The 17,295-nt window shown below is 39.6% G+C and overlaps 1 protein-coding gene across 1 annotated transcript in view; it reads left to right on the forward strand.

Moving 5' to 3' along the window:
- The window catches only part of Fgd6 (FYVE, RhoGEF and PH domain containing 6), a 112,162-nt gene that overhangs the window by 32,519 nt on the left and 62,348 nt on the right, over positions 1–17,295 (forward strand). The window contains exon 3 of the mRNA XM_026397582.2: positions 8,939–9,089. Coding sequence (XP_026253367.2) covers positions 8,939–9,089 — 151 coding nt within the window. The remainder of the gene's footprint in view (positions 1–8,938; positions 9,090–17,295) is intronic.

A 17,295-nucleotide genomic window follows, 5' to 3' on the forward strand; every position in this document is an offset into this window, starting at 1 on the left:
GATTACAGGCATGCGCCACTACGCCCTCCGTTAGTATGCATTTCTTTTTTTTTCTTTTAATATTTATTTTTTAGTTGTAGTTGGCACAATACCTTTATTTTATTTATTTATTTTTATGTGGTGCTGAGAATTGAACCCAGGGCCTCACAAGTGCTAGGCAAGCTTCCTACCGCTGAGCCACAACCCCAGGCCAGTACACATCTCTTGAAGAGCATCTTAAGGAGTCATTCCCTAAAGCCCTCCAGATTCTGAGATAGCAAAATTGCTGGCAATTAAATGTGATAATTGTTTTAGCTAGTGCTTGTTTTAGGATACATGTTCATAACAGTTTATTCATTTCTAACTAGAACAGCTCAGGCCTGACCTGGGTCAGCTGGGGCAAGAGTGTCTGTTAGACTGTGTTCAACTGTGGACTCTGCCTGCGTCATAGAGAGAACCGGGAGCCTGGAGGGCATGGCCTTCTTCCCTTGCAGGCCAGGCAGCTCTTCCACAAGGCAGGGTGCTGTGGGAGATGCCCACACTGACAGTGTGTTGTGGTTATTCTGTGACCCCTGCACACTGACCTCTTTTTTCCTTTCTAAAGTCCTCTATAACCTAGAAGAAGGGACTCCTTCCATTATTTAAAGACTTATGCTAGTGATTCTCCCTGACAAACCCCTATAGACTAAGAGAGGACCATATTTACATATTAGCAACCTAAGAGTTAAAAGTTGTTTTTGTTTTGTTTTTCTTTAAAGGCAACTATGAAAATAGGCAAACTTCTAAGCCTGTGGGTTGGGCAGATAAAAGGGGAAGAACAGGGCAAGAATATTTTTCTTTTTAATTTTCATCACTGTGGAAAGGAAATAAAATATCCCCAAAGAGTTGTAGACATATAACAGAAATGTGTGTGTGTGTGTGTGTGTGTGTGTGTGTGTATGACTTTTCAGAATTTCTCTGTGCGGTATTGGGGTGGTCTTTGAAAAAGGGATAATTCGTGTGATAACATTTTTTTAAAATACACCAAAGGGTAGATAATGAAGTCCTCCTCTCACCTCAGGACTTTAGTCCCAAAGGCACTTTCTTGTGAATCTTTCCAGGGATAGCCTGTGGATATGGGAGCATATTTGTATATGAGTATATGTTCTTATGTATATTTAAAAAGCACTTTTTTAGCTGGACATGGTAGCACATGTCTGTAATCTAGGCACTGGGGAGACTGAGGCAGAAGAATCACATGTCCAAGGCCAGCCTCAGCAACTTAGCGAGACTCTGTCTCACATTAAAAAATATAAAGGGATGGGGATGGATCTCATTAGTAAAGTACCAAGTAGTAGTAGATAGCACTTTTTTTTAATGCACTGGGGATAAAACCCATGGCCTCTCATATATTAGACAAGCATTCTTTCAACTCAACTACATCCCTAGTCCCCCAAAACACATTTTTTAATTGTGTGGTGTTGTGTGTATGTGTATTTATATATACATGCATATATACTTTTAATACATATAGATACACACACACACATACTCAAATGGGAGCACTCTATGCTCTTTTTAAAAATATTTTTTAGTTGTAGTTGGACACAATACCTTTGTTTTATTCATTTTGATTTGGTGCTGAGGATTGAACCCAGGACTTTGCACATGCTAGGCGAACACTCTACCGCTGAGCCACAACCCCTACCCCTGCTCTTTTGTTTTTTATGGACATAATACCTTTATTGTATTTATTTATTTTTCCAAGGTGCCTTACTCATGCTGGGCCAGTGCTCTACCACTGAGCTACAGCCCCAGCCCTGCTCTTTTCTTTTTAGCCTAGCAGTATTTCCTGGAGAGCAGTCATGTTTCGGTGTATAGCCCTGCCTCGTTTTTAGATGGTTGCTTGGCAGTTTGTTTTTTTGGAAATACCCCAGTTTATTCACTTAACCAGTCCCCTATTACTGGCCGTTGCTGTAAACTCTTTTAAAATGGCTTTTTTTGTAAATAAACCTAATGACTTTCAAATATAATTACATAAAAGGAATGCAGGCTTCTTGATAGGCACTCTTCTACTTTAAGAAATGCTGAAAGCCATTTGCTTTTCAAGCCCTTTTTAGAGTTGCCCTGTGAGGACTATTTAAAATGATACAGAAGGTAATTTTGAGGTACAGAACGTAATTTTGTTTTTAATCAGTAGGGTACAGTTTTAAGAATCCTGATCATAAATGCATTCCTGGGGAGGACAATGGTGTGGGCATTCCTAAGGGTGGAGGAGATAGGCCCTGAAAAGCGAAGCAGGCCTGCCTCTCAAAGTCCTCGAAACCTGGTACCCTTCTTAACTACTCACCCAGAGTAGTTTTGAACAGTCTCTAGTTCATATTTCAGGGAAGCTGTGTATTTTTGTGTGGTTTCTTTTTCAGAAGCCATAGAAGCTTTGCTTGCTAGTTTTCGAGGCTTGGTTGTTAACACCTCTAAAATTTATGACCAAAAATAAAACACTAATGAAAACATCTAATGCTTTTCATTTACTCCTTCTTTCTTTTGGGCTAACAAACTCCTGTTGTGCTTATCCTTATAAATATTTTTTTTAAAAAGAGAGAGAATTTTTTAATATTTATTTTTTTAGTTTTCTTTTTTTTTTAGAGAGAGTGACAGAGAGAGAGAGAAAGAGAGAGAATTTTTTAATATTTATTTTTTAGTTCTCGGCAGACACAACATCTTTTGTTTGTATGTGGTGCTGAGGATTGAACCCAGGACGCACGCATGCCAGGCGAGCACGCTACCGCTTGAGCCACATCCCCAGCCCCATTATTTTTTTAGTTTTCGGTAGATACAACATCTTTATTTTATTTTTATGTGGTGCTGAGGAACGAACCCAGCACCCGGCACATGCCAGGCGAGTGTGCTACCACTTGAGCCACATCCCCAGCCCATAAATTTTTTTTTAATATTTATTTTTTAGTTGTAGTTATACATAATACCTTTATTTTTATGTTGTATTGAGGATCGAACCCAGGGCTTTGCACGCGCTGGGTGAGCACTTTGCCACTGAGCCACAACCCCAGCCCTCCTTATAAGTATTTTAATGATTTTATTTACTTTAATTCTATATTAAATAGTTTAACTCAAAACAGTTATTACACTATTCATATGTGCTCCAGATTTTTTTGTTTGTTTTATCTGAGATCAAGGTAACTAAATCATTCATTTTCCTAAACAAAATAAAGTTTGCTTTAACCTTTAAGTAAAAAATTTTAGGCAAAAATATTTAGACAAGATTAACAATTTATATACGTACTTCTTTTGGGGGGGGAAGGATTTCCGTTCTTGTACTGTCATCTAAGAGCATCAGCACCCACTATTTTCCATTATCCTTTACATGTTTCTTTTGGTCTCAGCTCTGGGGAAGACCTACTAGATGATCTGGTTTACCTCCCTGCAGAGGAGTTTTACTTGTTGAACCTGATGTTATTCAGGTCAGATAATTTTGCCTCAAACTCTGTATTATCTCTTGTCTTCTATGTTCTGTCACACAGGCTCTGCACATATTTGACATAATTATGCAAGATCCTCTGTGTGGAAAACCTAAAGACAGGACATGAATATGTGATTCCTGTTCTATTAGAGGATGAAATGGTCACGTATGCTTATTTCACAAGTTGTATCATGTTCCCTAAAAGAATTAGAGCAATGCCTTCCTCATTTTTAGGGGTCATTCCCAAGAAAATCATCTGAGTGGAGAATGGAGAAAATTCGAGAAATTCTGTGTAATTGCAAGGAGGACCTGAAAAGGAGAATAAGAAAGGTGCTTAAATTGAAGTTTTCTATTGACTTGATGCATTGTTTCACCATGACACTGGAATCTATAGTTTTATAAGGAAGTGAAAGTAATAGAGTATAAAGGTTTTTGGTGAAACTAAATAGGAATAATGGTCTGTGAGAATTGTGAACCAAATTTATGCTGTTAGCATATTATCATAACTAATTATTATATATTTTATTTTAAAAATATTTTGCTAAGTTTTCCATGTCATGTCCATCCTTTGGGTCTTTGAGAGTTTTTTCCACTCATTCTGTGATAAATTTGAAAGCAGCCAAAGGAAACTCACAATCACAAAATCACAATGAGACAGCATTCGAAATGAATTGTAACAACATCCTGAGGACTAGTGGGTTCTGTTCAGTTTGGGCCAGTAGTAGACGGCAGAGGAAGAGGAAGACCACAGAAATTCAGATTTACACGTTGAAACTTGGAAATGAAAGAAACTTCTGAAGGTGAGGGTATTGGGATGAATTTCTTTTGAACTTCAAATGTGGAGGAATTATATACAGTGTTCTTTGTTTAAGGGATTTAGAGTCAAATCAGGGCGAACAAGGTAACTTAAAAATGTCTGTAACAGAGCTGATAGTGCTTGGAGATCTTTGTTCAGTTAACTTGGCTTCCTTCCCTTCTGGCTGCTGTCCTTGTTCTTCTCCCTCTAACCCTTGCTGGGATTTTCAATTTAGTGGAGGTTCACAAGGACGTTTTTGTGATGAACCATGGCAACCCTTAGGCCTGGCTCAACACCATGCAGGTTTTATGTTCCTAAAAACTCCTAGAGGAAATTGGCTAAATATTTTTTCAAAAGACAATTCTGTCTCAGAGAGAACTGTTGATGAGACATGTTACCTGAAAGAGAAATCTGGTATACTTCCAATGGAGGATGTTCTGTTTCAATATAGAAAACCTAGAAAAAAATCAAGCATATAATTTTTAAAAAGTGATGGCATTGAGTATTTCTCACTCCAACTGTATAGATCTTGACATGTGGAACTGAAGGACAGAGCCTATCAGTAGGAATGATGTCTCTGGCTTTTTTTAATTTTCTAAACACTGGGCTCCCTTCAGAAGCATATTTGAGTTAGGGAGGATGGTCTGGGCAAATAGAGCTGGGCCTTTGTTCTAGTTTCTGTTGCGTCTCACTTTCCTTGTACTTCCAACTATCAAATCGTGAACTAACTAGGCAGGAAGATGTGGAGGAAGCACTGTGTCCTGTTACTTTAACTCACCAAGCAGACAGTTTTGGGGTTTTATTTCCGTGACATTGGGAAGGAAATAAAAAGAATAAAAGAAGTGCCCTAACTACATGAGTGGTATCAGTAAGGAATCCGTGTTTCTAGAACTGGGTGCAGTGATGCACACCTGTAATCCCAGCAACTCGGGAGACTGAGGCAGGAGGATTGCAAATTAAAGACCAGCCTCATCAATTTAGCAAGATCATAAACAACTTAGTGAGACCCTAAGTCTCAAGATTTAAAAATAAAAAGGGGCTAGGGATGTGGCTCAGTGGTAAAGCACCCCAGATTAAATTCCTAGTACCCTCCAAAAAGAAAAGGTAATCTGTGTTTCTTTATCAGAAGTCTAAAATTTTAATCTAAGTTGATTAAAAAGCTTTAAACAGGGGCTGGGGATGTGGCTCAAGTGGTAGCGTGCTCGTCTGGCATGCGTGCAGCCCGGGTTCGATCCTCAGCACCACATACAAACAAAGATGTTGTGTCAGCCGAAAACTAAAAAATAAATATTAAAAATTCTCTCTCTCTCTCTCTAAAAAAAAAAAAAAAAAAGCTTTAAACAATTATGTAAGGAAACAATTTATTTGTTTTAGAAATGAATATATAAATGTGGATCCTAGATGCCATCTTTCCTGATTTGCTGGTAAACCCTTTATTTTTTTTCCTTTAAAACTAGGTAGGTTCCTGTTCCTATTTGTTTCAGTTGCTGTCACTTATTCTGCTAGTGACGTGTATTTGAAGCCTGCAAGTCTTCCATACGTTTCTTTTTTCTTACATCCATCCCTTCATCTCTATTCCCCTAATGTAGCCACTCTGATTCGGGGCACCTGCACTACTGAGAAGTGGGGAGAAATCCTTGGGGGCCTGTTGTATTTCAGGCAGTCTGCTAGGGATTCTGGTAAGAAACACAATTTCCTGATCCTTAGGAGTTTGCATTTTAATGAGGAAAACAATATGTCATCAGTGGAATGAGATGGAATAGGATTCAGAAGAAACAGTGGGCCAATTTGGGATACACAGAGGGAGGTCAGGGAAGCTTTTCAGCAGGGAAAGAATTTAGAGAACTAAAAGTCTGCTGCTATTTCATGGCATTATGGTTTTTTAAATTATTAATTAAAATAGTTTCTGCATTATAGTTACATAATACTTTCTTCCTGTCACTTCATTTCCCATTAAGTATTGATATTTTGTTATATTCAGACAAAAGCACATTTCCAGTCTTTTGTAATAAATATCACAAAATAATAGATATTTGCATAACAATTCTTTACAGTAAAAAAGCTTAGCAGACGTTTGTCTTAAAAATAGTCGAAATTCAACTTTGTGATTTATACATTAAATACATGAAAAACACAAAAACATTAGACTCACCCAGCTGTTATATGGATGCACCCTGCATCCAGCCATCTCCTTGATCTTAAATGTTAACTCTTATACTTTAATCCCTTTTGTATCCCTAATGGATGTGACAGCTGGTTTACTGTCTTAATAGTAGCCTTCAAAATGTGTGAAGAAGAAAAACCTTTCAGCTCTCTAGACAAAATAAATCTGATTTCTTCACAGTGCCCACAGCCCTGTTGTAATTCTCCAAAATTCTTATGCCATGACATCCATAACAGTCCACAGATGTGCTGATTGTAAAGCCTTTAGAGTAGAACTTCTCACCTGTCACCTGAGTTTTGTTGTAACAGATTCTGATTCAGTAGGTTGGAGTAGGGGCTGAGATTTTGCATTTTTAAGAAGCTTGTAGGTGATGCTGATGCTGCTCAGAAATCAAACATATGTTGACAGGGTTTTAGGAGATGTAAAGAGATAAGAAATTAAGATGAAGACAAGTGGGGCTGGAGTGTGGTAAGTGGTAGAGAACTTCCCTGTATGCACAAGGCCCTGGGTTCAAGCCCCAGCACTGGAAAAACAAACAAGTAAAGGTATGATTTCTTCTGTCTGTGTGGATGGACTTTATAGCCTATATTTTGTTAACTATTTATTTATTTATGTGCTGGGGGTTGAAGGCAGGGGCACTCTACTGATGAGCCACACCCCCAGGTCCCCACCTTTTTTTGATACTGAGGATTACCCAGGGGCACTCCACCACTGAGCCATATCCCAAGCCCATTTTTGTATTTTATTTAGTGACAGGGTTTCACTGAGTTGCTTAGTACCTCGCTTTTGCTGAGGCTTTGAACTTGTGGTCCTCCTGTCTCAGCCTCCCAAACTGCTGGGATTAGGTGTGTGCTACTGCGCTCAGCCCCAACCCTTCTGATTTTAATTAATTAATTTATTTTATTTTATTTTTTGTTTAATTTTTAATTTTGAAACAAGGGTCTCTCACTCAGTTGCCCAAGCTGGCTTTGAACTTACTGAGACTGACCTTGAATTTACCATCCTCTTGCCTCAGCCTTCCAGGTAGCTGGGATTATAGGCATGAGCCATTGTGCCCAGTAACACTCATTTATTCTTTCCAATCTAAATCAACAGTGAACAACCAGGCTGGGTTGGCTCTTATCCCTGCACCCAGAGACAGTGAATCTTGCCAGTGATTTGACTGGAAAGCTTCTGCTCTTCACCCCACCCCCAGGGTGTGAGTCTCCTCCAAGTCATAAGTATGATAAGGTGTGTACTCACCTGGTTGAGAGATAAGAGTCCCTGAGGCCCGGGCCACTGAGTAATAGGAAATCCCATGCTGGATGGTGGAAGGCATTCGTTTTGGCCTTCTGCCTGCATCCAACCACCTGGGCTGCAAGGATGGTTTCTGACAAATCTGTATCCTACGATGTGTAATCTGGAAGTGGCAAAAACTTTATCTTTAGCTTTTAAGATTCCCGTTAGAAACTCTCATAACTTGAAGCCTTGGCAGTTGAGTGACCTGCTGAAAGAGCCCAATAGAGTGGAATGCAAGTGTCTTTATTCTGCTGGAGTGCTTCCCCCTGTGGTTTTCTTTGGATCTTTTACTGGCCCCACCTATAGTCTTCTGTTCTGCAGATATTCCTGTAGACTGACAGCAAAAAATGTCTTCTGAAGGCAATTTTTTTTTTCTGAGTCTTGACAGCCAACACTGGAAAGAACTATTTCCTGGGGAACTTTCCGGTGGAATTCCCCCTACAGTTTGGATTGCAGCCCTGGCTGTTGATTCATGAGGTCTGTCTCAGTACAAACTGGGAAACCTTGATATCAGGCTGGCAAGGGGGACTTGGTAAATGGCCTGTAGTGGTTTTCAGACTTTGAATCAGCATCACCTGGAAGGTTTGTTAAAATGCAATTTGCTGGGTCCTGCACCCCTAGGGTTTCTGATTCAGCAGGTCTAGAGTGGAGCCTGAGAATTTGTAGCATTTCCCTATTCTTGTCCATGTCTTGTGATGTGCATACAAACCAGCGAGAACCAGGAAGGTGGGCACTTGTTCACAGTAGCACATACATTGCTGATTATTTATTATTATTATTATTTACTCCCAGCCCGCATAGATTTGGTACTTGGTTTTGTTGTTGTTGAACACTGAGGCCCAAGGAGGCAGTTACGCTTCTGGTGAACCTGTGCTCCCAGTGCCCTTTGTGGTAAGCCAGCCCACCATTGTGGGGTTTGTTGGTTTATAATGAGAAGAAAGGCCTGATCTTCTAGGGGAAAGACGAATGGAAGAACAGGATGGTGACAACTGGGAAACTTGCTCCCATCCACCTCCCTGTCATCAAAACGATATTAAATTGGTGTTGAATTAAATTTTAAACCCAACATGAATATGAATGCATTTGACAGCCAAGTCAGGGAAAGGGAAGGGGAATGGGCCCAATCTGACCATTTCCATCCCTCAGAACCAACCCGTTAGATATGTGCTTCGCTCACATCACAAGGATTAGGTGGTTGATTTTGGTTTGGTTTTGCCAGAACTTGTTATTAAAGGTGACTGAATCATACTTTCTATTGAAGCAGTTCTGGAACATCCCAGGAGGAACAGGATGATTTCGACCTTGGTCTTGGTGACCTACCCTCTGATGAGGAGGAAGTCATTGACAGTTCTGATGAAGATGATGTCAGCTCTGAATCCAGCAAAGGAGAGCCTGACCCACTGGAGGATAAACAGGTGTGTTTTGGCGATTAATTGTTCCTACTAATGTGCTTTCTGGCTGTCACCGTGCTTGGAATAATGTTTGTCAGCACGATAGGCACAAAAACCCTAGTGAGCTTTCTTAAGTCTTTTACAACATTTGTCAAGTTTAAACTTAATTCCTGTTCTAATGTAGCACCTAAAATGTCATCATGTTTCCAAATAAAGACTTAGTGATTTTTGAGAAATTGTTTTTACTTATGTCTTTTAGGTTTGTTTTTTCTTTTTTGATAATAAAAACCCCTGTTTGGATTGCTCCTGGTACTGCTACCAGTTCTTAGATTTCTTGAAGGAAAGGAATTATATGCATTTCAAACTCAAACACATCTTTTTAGGGATAGACTAAAGATCGCTGTTCCGGTACAATCATCATTTGCTTTGAAATCATCCAGTATGTGTGTATGTTCGGGAGGAACATGGCATATATGAAGATTGTCTGTGTGTTGGTCATTGTTTAAAATGTGTCATGGGGAAATTAATTATAATGCCTCCAGTTTGACATGAATATTTATTTTACATTTCTTTGAATAAAGACATTTTGAAAGGGAGAAAATTGGTACAGTAGCAATATCCCCATGATATACTGCAAGTTTACAGGAAGATGGAATCTGAAAGGATCCTCACAGTAAGTCAAGCCATGCAGAAAGTCCGAGTCACCTAACTCCTGTGCCATAATTCATCGATCTGCTATGCTTCCTGTTGAACTTTTTTTCTGTGTTTAAATTCACTTCCACCTTTAATGAATGGCACAAGTGCAATTATCTGAATCTGAGTCCCAGAGTTTACCAGCTACAAACTGGGTAACTGCAGGCTGATTTTTTAACCTCTTTAGCTTAAAGATGCCACTTTGTAGATGAAAAATAGGTTAGTACTTATAGAATTATAAGGATTAATCAAGTTGATATATGAAAAACTGTAGAACCCTGTCTAGTACGTAGTAAGAACTTGTCAATCAATCAATTGCTAATGAGACTTCATTTCTATGCTCTCAAGTATTGATCATGGTGTTGGGAGTCACCACTAGAAGTTATTTAGGCAAATGGATTTTGTAAAACTCCTAAGACAGATGCATGATTGATCCAAGGATTCACCGCATCCCACAGCAGTCTGTGGGTTTTGTTTTTACTGTCAAGTAATGATTCCTGTGCCTTGACAGTATTGGTCATGCATTAATTTGAAAACTCATTTTTCATGTTGGCATGTAGGTGCCTCTTGGATGGGATTCTACAGACCTGTGTAGAATACCCACCATGTTCCCAGTGCCATCTGTATTAACTAGAAATAAGCTGTGCTTACCATCCGTGCTTTTGTAGTACACATCCAAGAAGAATTTCAGGGTTACAGCCAATGCAGGGAACAAAACAGAGGGACATGCCAGAAACCGAGGAGGCTGCTTTGGAGAAAGCATCTGAGAAACTGATATTTGTTTGGAATTTAAATGACTGGAAAAAGCCAGAGCCTGTGACAAATTTGAGGAAGAGCATTCAAACGGTCTTTGCCAAGGGTCATAATTAAATCAACTTTTACTCTCCTTAATAAGCAACCTCATGTTCTTTCACTTCCTAACAAATACCTATTGTTTTGTTCTTTTCATTTCTCTTGTTTGAGCCTTTTTCCAGTTTCTCCACATACTTGAAGTAGTGAAAGTAGTCTACAGGGGACGGTGCTGAAACATGGTGTGAAGGAGGAGTAATTGCTAACCTTGTTGTATCTGCCTCTTCACAGCTGCCTGTCCTAACACTGTCTGGTTGACTCAGTCATTCTGTGGTCATAGAGACTCCCAGAGTTCCTTCCTTTGTATTAGTGCCTGCCTTTCATTTCCCTTCCTGTATTTATTTTATTGTTTTATGTCCTTAGTTGTGCCGCAGTGCAATATCCCTGTTAAAAGTGGGTCTGTCTCTTAGTTAATCATGTAACATTTTCACCTGATGCCCGGGATAATGGTTTTCCTCCTTTAGCAGTTTATATTAAAATATAATTATTGGTTTATATTAAAACAAATGAACAAGATCTTAAACATCACAAATCAAGCTTTATGTAACCTTACCAATAAATACATATTGTTTGCCTTCTCTTTAATGTAAATATGAAATTTATTTATATATAAGGTACTATTGTGTTTTAATAGAAATTTTGAAAGTTACTATCCTAAGACCTATGTTTCAGCCTCAGTTCTGCCACTTACTAGCTGAATGACTTTGGTTAAATAGTTTTTTAAAATCAGTTTGTTTATACCAGTCTCTCTATCCACGTGAATTTCAGGTGACTGAACAAAAAAAGTTATGTCACACAAAAAAGTCGAAAAAAATCAGGATGTTAGCTGGGGGTGTGGTGGTGCACGCCAATAATCCCAGCTGCTCAGGAGGCTGAAGCAGGTGACTTGCAAGTTCAAAGCCAGCCTCAGCAATTTAGCAAGATCTCGAGCAACTGGGGAGACCCTGTCTCAAAATACAAAATAAAAAGGGCTAGGGATGTGACTCAGTGGTTAAGCACCGCTGGGTTCAATCCTTAGTACCCCCCCACACCAAAAAAAAAAAAAAAAAAAAACAGGATGTCGACAAATAGTAATGGAGTTACCAGTTTTCTATCTGCAAAGGGATGAAGTTGGACCTTTTCCTTTCACTATATACAGAATTAACTTAAAATGGAGCATAGAACTAAATGTCAGGACTCAAACTATAAAACCACTAGAAAAAGAAAAAGAAGTAAAAACAATAGTGAAACCCTTAGAAGAAAATGCAGGAGTAAGTAACTCTTTGTTTGGGTTAGACACAGGTTGTTAAAATGTAAATGATGATCACAAGTGATGAGAAAAAAATAGATAAACTGGACTTCATAAAAATTAACAACTTTTATACTGCAAACAGTACCATTAGGAAAGTAAAAAGAAAACACACAAAGTAGGAGAAAATGTTAGCAAATCATTTGTCTGATCAAGGACTTCTAAGCAGACTACATAAAGAACTATTACAACTCAACTGTAAAAAAATAACTCAGGCCCAAAGATCTGAATAGACAAAAGAAAATGTACAAATGACCAATGAGCCTGTGAAAGAATGCTCAACATCATTAGTGTTTAAAGAAATGCAAAGGAAGACCTTAGTCAGGTGCTACTTCACCCACTAGGATGGCTGTAATAAAAATGATGGACAATAACAATGCTGATGAAGATGTAGAACAAGCCGGAGCGGTCGCATACACCTGTAATTCTAGCAGCTCGGGAGGCTGAAGCAGGAGAATCCCGAGTTCAAAGCCAGACTCAGCAACTGTGAGGCACTAAGCAACTCAGTGAGACCCTGTCTCCAAATAAAATACAAAATAGGGTTGGGGATGTGGTTCAGTGTTCTTGAGTTCTATTCCTGGTACCCCGCCCCCCCCCAAAAAAAAAAAGGTGTAGAGCGATTATAATCTTCAGATGCTACTGATGAGAATGTAAAATGATACCACTGCTTCACAAAATAGTCTGGCAGTTCCTCAAAAGCTTAAATATGGAGTTATCTTATGGCCCAGTAATTCCCATCTTAGGTATCTACCCAAGAGAAGTGAAAACATGTGTCCCACAAAACATTCCTGTATAGGAATGTTCAGATCATCATTATTCATAATAGCCAAGAAATGGAGAGAATGCAGACTGAAAAACAGATGAACTAAATGTGATGTATCCTTTAAATGGAATATTATTCTACCCTCAAAAGGAATGGGAGGTATTATAGTTTCGGTCTGAAATGTCCCCCAAAGACTTGGTCCCAGCTGGTAGAGCTGTTGAGCCATGGAGGAAACTTGGAAGGTAGGGCTTAATTAGAGGAAGAAAGTCACTGAGGGTGGTCCTTGAAGGGTGTAGCTTGTCCTCTGCCCCTTCCCCCCATCTCTGCTTCCTGGCCCATGAGCTGAGCAACTCTGTTCCTCTATGAGCTCCCTGCCATGGTGTTCTGCCTCACCCCAGGCCCAAAGCAGTGGGCTGAACTTAGACACCTCTGGACCCATGAGCCAAAATAAATCTTTCCTTCTTTTAAGTTGTTTATCTCAGAAAGGCTAACAAATGGAGTGAATGGTAAGGGGCATAGTTTCTATTTTGCATGAGAAAGTAAGAAGATTAGATTATGGTGATATTTACACAACCCTGAATGCATTAAGAACTAGTCAACTGTTTATAAAGAAATGAAAATACATGTTATGGTATGTAAATCATATCTAAATAAAGCTCTTGAAGAATAAAGGAAGTCCTACTAAAGGAAAAACAATAATGCTAAGAGGAAGACTATCACACAGTCATGCATATCGTATAATACCATGCAGTAGCCAAGGATAGCCACAGATTTGGCTTTCCAGAGACTCCAGTAGAAAAGGTGATATCAAAATGCAAAAGAAAAACCAGTTCTTTGGAGTAGTAGCATAGGAAGAGGAGTTTCTTTATGCCTTCTCTGATCCTTTGTTTCTCTTTTAGTAAAATGGGCTAACACTGTTCTTGGAGTTACTCTGAGGTTCAACAGCTTCAGGGTAATAGATGCAAAAAGCACTTGGAAAGTCAAGAAAGTTTATGCATGTTTAAACATGTAATTTATTTCTGTGATTGCATTTGGAATAGGTTGTTCTAGGTTCTTAGGTTCCCTGTGATTAAAGTACCTCAAACCAGGTGACTTAAAACAACAAAAACTTGTGGTCTCGCAGTTCTGGGGCTAGAAGTTAGGAATCAAGATTGGCAGACTCATGCTCCCTCTGAAACCTGCAGGGGAGGATCTCTCCTTGCCTCCTCTGGCTTCTAGTGGTTTGCCTGCAATTCTTGAAATTCCTTGCCTTGTAGCTGCAGACTTCCTGCTCTGCCTATGCCATCACGTGGTATTGCCACTCCAGTGTCTCTACACTGAGCCTTTTTTTTCTTAAAGGACAGCAGTCATATTGGATGTCAGTATGACCTCACTTTGCCTTATCTGCAATGACCCTATTTCCGAATACATTGGGACCTCTTAAGGAGACAGAGTTCAAACTATTTCAGGTGGCATATATCCTGGACGTATAACCAGTGTGTGTGTCAGTGCTAATCACTGATGTATGTCTAGATGCCAGTAATATTTTCCTCATGAAAGTGCCCAAATTTGTAAGAGGAAAAAGAAAGGGTAGGAACTATTGTGCCCTTATTTATCTTTTGTGCTGAAAAAGCAAGTAGGAATTCAAAATCCTTAATGGTAAAAGTGGTACCACATAAGAAATGGAAATTAGGGGCTGGGGTTGTGGCTCAGTGGGAGAGTGCTCACCTAGGATGTGCAAAGGACCTGGGTCCAAACCTCAGCACCACATAAAAATAAATAAATAAAATAAAGCTATAAAAAAAAAAAGAAATGGAAATTAGCATTCTCCCACTCCTGTGTGTCATTGCTTGTCCCTGTGCTGTGGCTGCACGTCATTACACTCTATTATAAACATCTGATCCATGTCCTGTTTGTTTCCCATGAAGAAAAAGAGTTTTAGATAGGTTAAGTAATTTGCCTTAGAATGCCCTGAATTGGGGTTTTTGACCCAAATCTATCTCTATTAACAAATTGGTACATCATTCACAGAAAGCTCAATGGGACATGTTTGGGTTGGTAAGTTAGTCAGCTTCTCATCACTGTGACAAAATGTCTGAGAAAAACAATTTAAAGAAGGAAATATTTATTTTAGCTTAGGGGTTCCGAGGTTTTAGTCCAGGGTTGGTAGCTCCATTGCTTTGGGCCCGAGGTGGGGCCGTGAGCATCATTGTGGAAGAGCATGGTGGAGGAGAGCTGCTCAGCTCATGGCAGCTGGGAACCAGAGAGGGAGCACAGAAGTGTTCAGGGTCAAAACATACCCTTCTAGGGTGTTCCCCCCATGACCACTTCCTCCAAGAAGACCCCACTTCCACAGTTTTTAGCACCTCCTAATAATGCCATCAAATTATGAATCCCTCATTGCAGTAATCCCTCCATGATGTCAGAGCCCTCATGATCCAATCACTTCCCCCAAAATCCCCACCATTGAACATTGCTGCATTGGGGACCAAGTCTTTAACACATGAGCCTTTGGGGGACTCTGATATCCAAATTATAACAGGTGCGGTAATGAGCCATGCTGTTCTCTGTTGTCTCTTTTTCCAAATTTTCTTAGTTTTATATTTTTTGTTGTTTCCTTTCAGCGCTTAATAATTGTTTGTTTAAAAATTGAGGTGGCCAGGCATGGTGATGCACACAACTCAGGAGGCTGAAGCGGGAGGATCACAAATTCAAGGCCAGCCTCATTAACTTAGTGAGGCCTTCTCTCAAATTAAAACATAAAAAGGGCTGGGGATGTGGCTCAGTGATAAAGTGCTCACAGTTCAATCTCCAGTACTGAAGGGGAAAAAATGAGGGATTTATTCTGCTTCTTCATGGTTAGAATATTCACCCTTTTTGTTCTGCTTGTTTCCTTGTCCTTTTCCAAATCATCTGTGTAAAATAGCTTGTCGTGTATTCCCTCGAGAATAGAATGGTGAGCACTGAAGAGAGCATTGTCCTTTAGATATTGGTCATGATTCACTTCGTCTTTGGGGTAACTTAAGGAACAAGAGATGCTGTCAGGTAGGTCTGGAGGTTAACATTGTTTCATTTTATTAAATCTCTTGAGTAGGATAGAAAGAGGCCTTTTAATAATTCTGTTAAAGAGTAGTGGATACATTTTATGAAGCACCATAGTGAACAAATATGAAAAGAGAACAACATAGTTAAGAACTTACCAAGTTGGGCCATTACTGAGATCAGAGCATACAACTGGATTTCAGATCAAAGGTTCTGCTCTGGAATGTGTTTGATTTGCTTTATGACCTTGACAAAGTAATTTCATTTGTTTGTGTCTCATGTTGCAACTTCCACAGCAGTGTATTTCTGGAAGATGCTGTTATTTAACAGGCAGTCTGCTTTGAAATGTGATACCATTTAAGTGAGAATTTTGATTAACCGAAAATTTGAGATGCCAAACTTGGCCTTTCTTGAGGTTTACTGTGAGGTGTGTTTTTCATCATTGTTCGAGTTGGTCAGAATCAGTCCCTTGTTTGTACAAGTTGGAGGTACTCTAGAAACTTCACATTTTCTTTTGACTTTTTATTATCTCAGACTTTTTGTGTTCTTTGAAAAGGATTGTAATCCATTGATTCATTTTCTAATAATCATCTTTCTTTATTTAGCTTGTTACTTTTCCTAGTTTAAGAGGCAAAATAGATAATTGAATAAATAGACTTCCATTATTCTGAAATTGGAAAAGGCCTAATCATCTAGTGCAGCATGCTACTCCTTTAAGTGACAGAAGTTTTTAGTTTATTTAAATTTGCATTTTTATGTTAGGCAGTATATAGTAAAAACAATGTCCTGGTCTTCCGATTCCGAGAAGGTGGCAGCCACCCTTGTTCACATTTACTTAAGCCTGAATTTTAACCATGCAGAAGCTCAGGGGCTGAGCTATCTGCAGGTACCAGGGTGAGTAAGGTCATAGACTAGAGGGAATTGGGACATTTCAGGAAATAAACATAATCCACCGAGTAAAGCCCTGTACATACTCTGTGAACAAGAGAGTAATCTTTTCCTTTGGGGGGTGGCAGGAAGAGAATATCAAGGCAGCCCTCATAAAGAGAAGAGCTTTGGGTGTTATCTTAAAGGATGCACTGGAACATAACAGGCAGAGATGGTTGGCCGGATGTCAAAACCAAAAGAAAGGTACATGTGAAGGAGACAGACAGGTAAGGGCAGAGCACACTGCAGTCACAAGGTGGTTGATTCCAGTTTGGCTGGAGTTGAGTACACAATGTGGAGGAGTGGGAGAGAGCAGCCAGGGATGGCGGATGCTTTGTGAGGTGCCTCACTTACACAGCGAAGGAAAGTTTGGTCTTGGTTATCCATATGTGACAGGGGGCTGCGATGAGTTCAAAAACTAGCATTATTGTATTTGCATTTTAGGATATTTTCCTTGTGGTGATGTAGAGCATAGATGGCAGAGCATTTAGTCTGTAGCCGAGTAAACCAGACAGGCTACTATGATAGCACAAGCAAGACAAGGAGGCAGGGTTGAAGGACAGTGCTGTTGTTTGAATCCCCAAAGGCCCTTGTGGTAAAGACTTGGTTGCCTGGCTGTGGCACTGTTGGGAGGTGGTATGACCTTTCAAAGGTGAGGTCTGGAGGAAGGAAGGTAGGTCATTGGGTGC

This window comes from Urocitellus parryii, chromosome 5, assembly GCF_045843805.1.
Source record: "Urocitellus parryii isolate mUroPar1 chromosome 5, mUroPar1.hap1, whole genome shotgun sequence".
Lineage (NCBI taxonomy): Eukaryota > Metazoa > Chordata > Mammalia > Rodentia > Sciuridae > Urocitellus > Urocitellus parryii.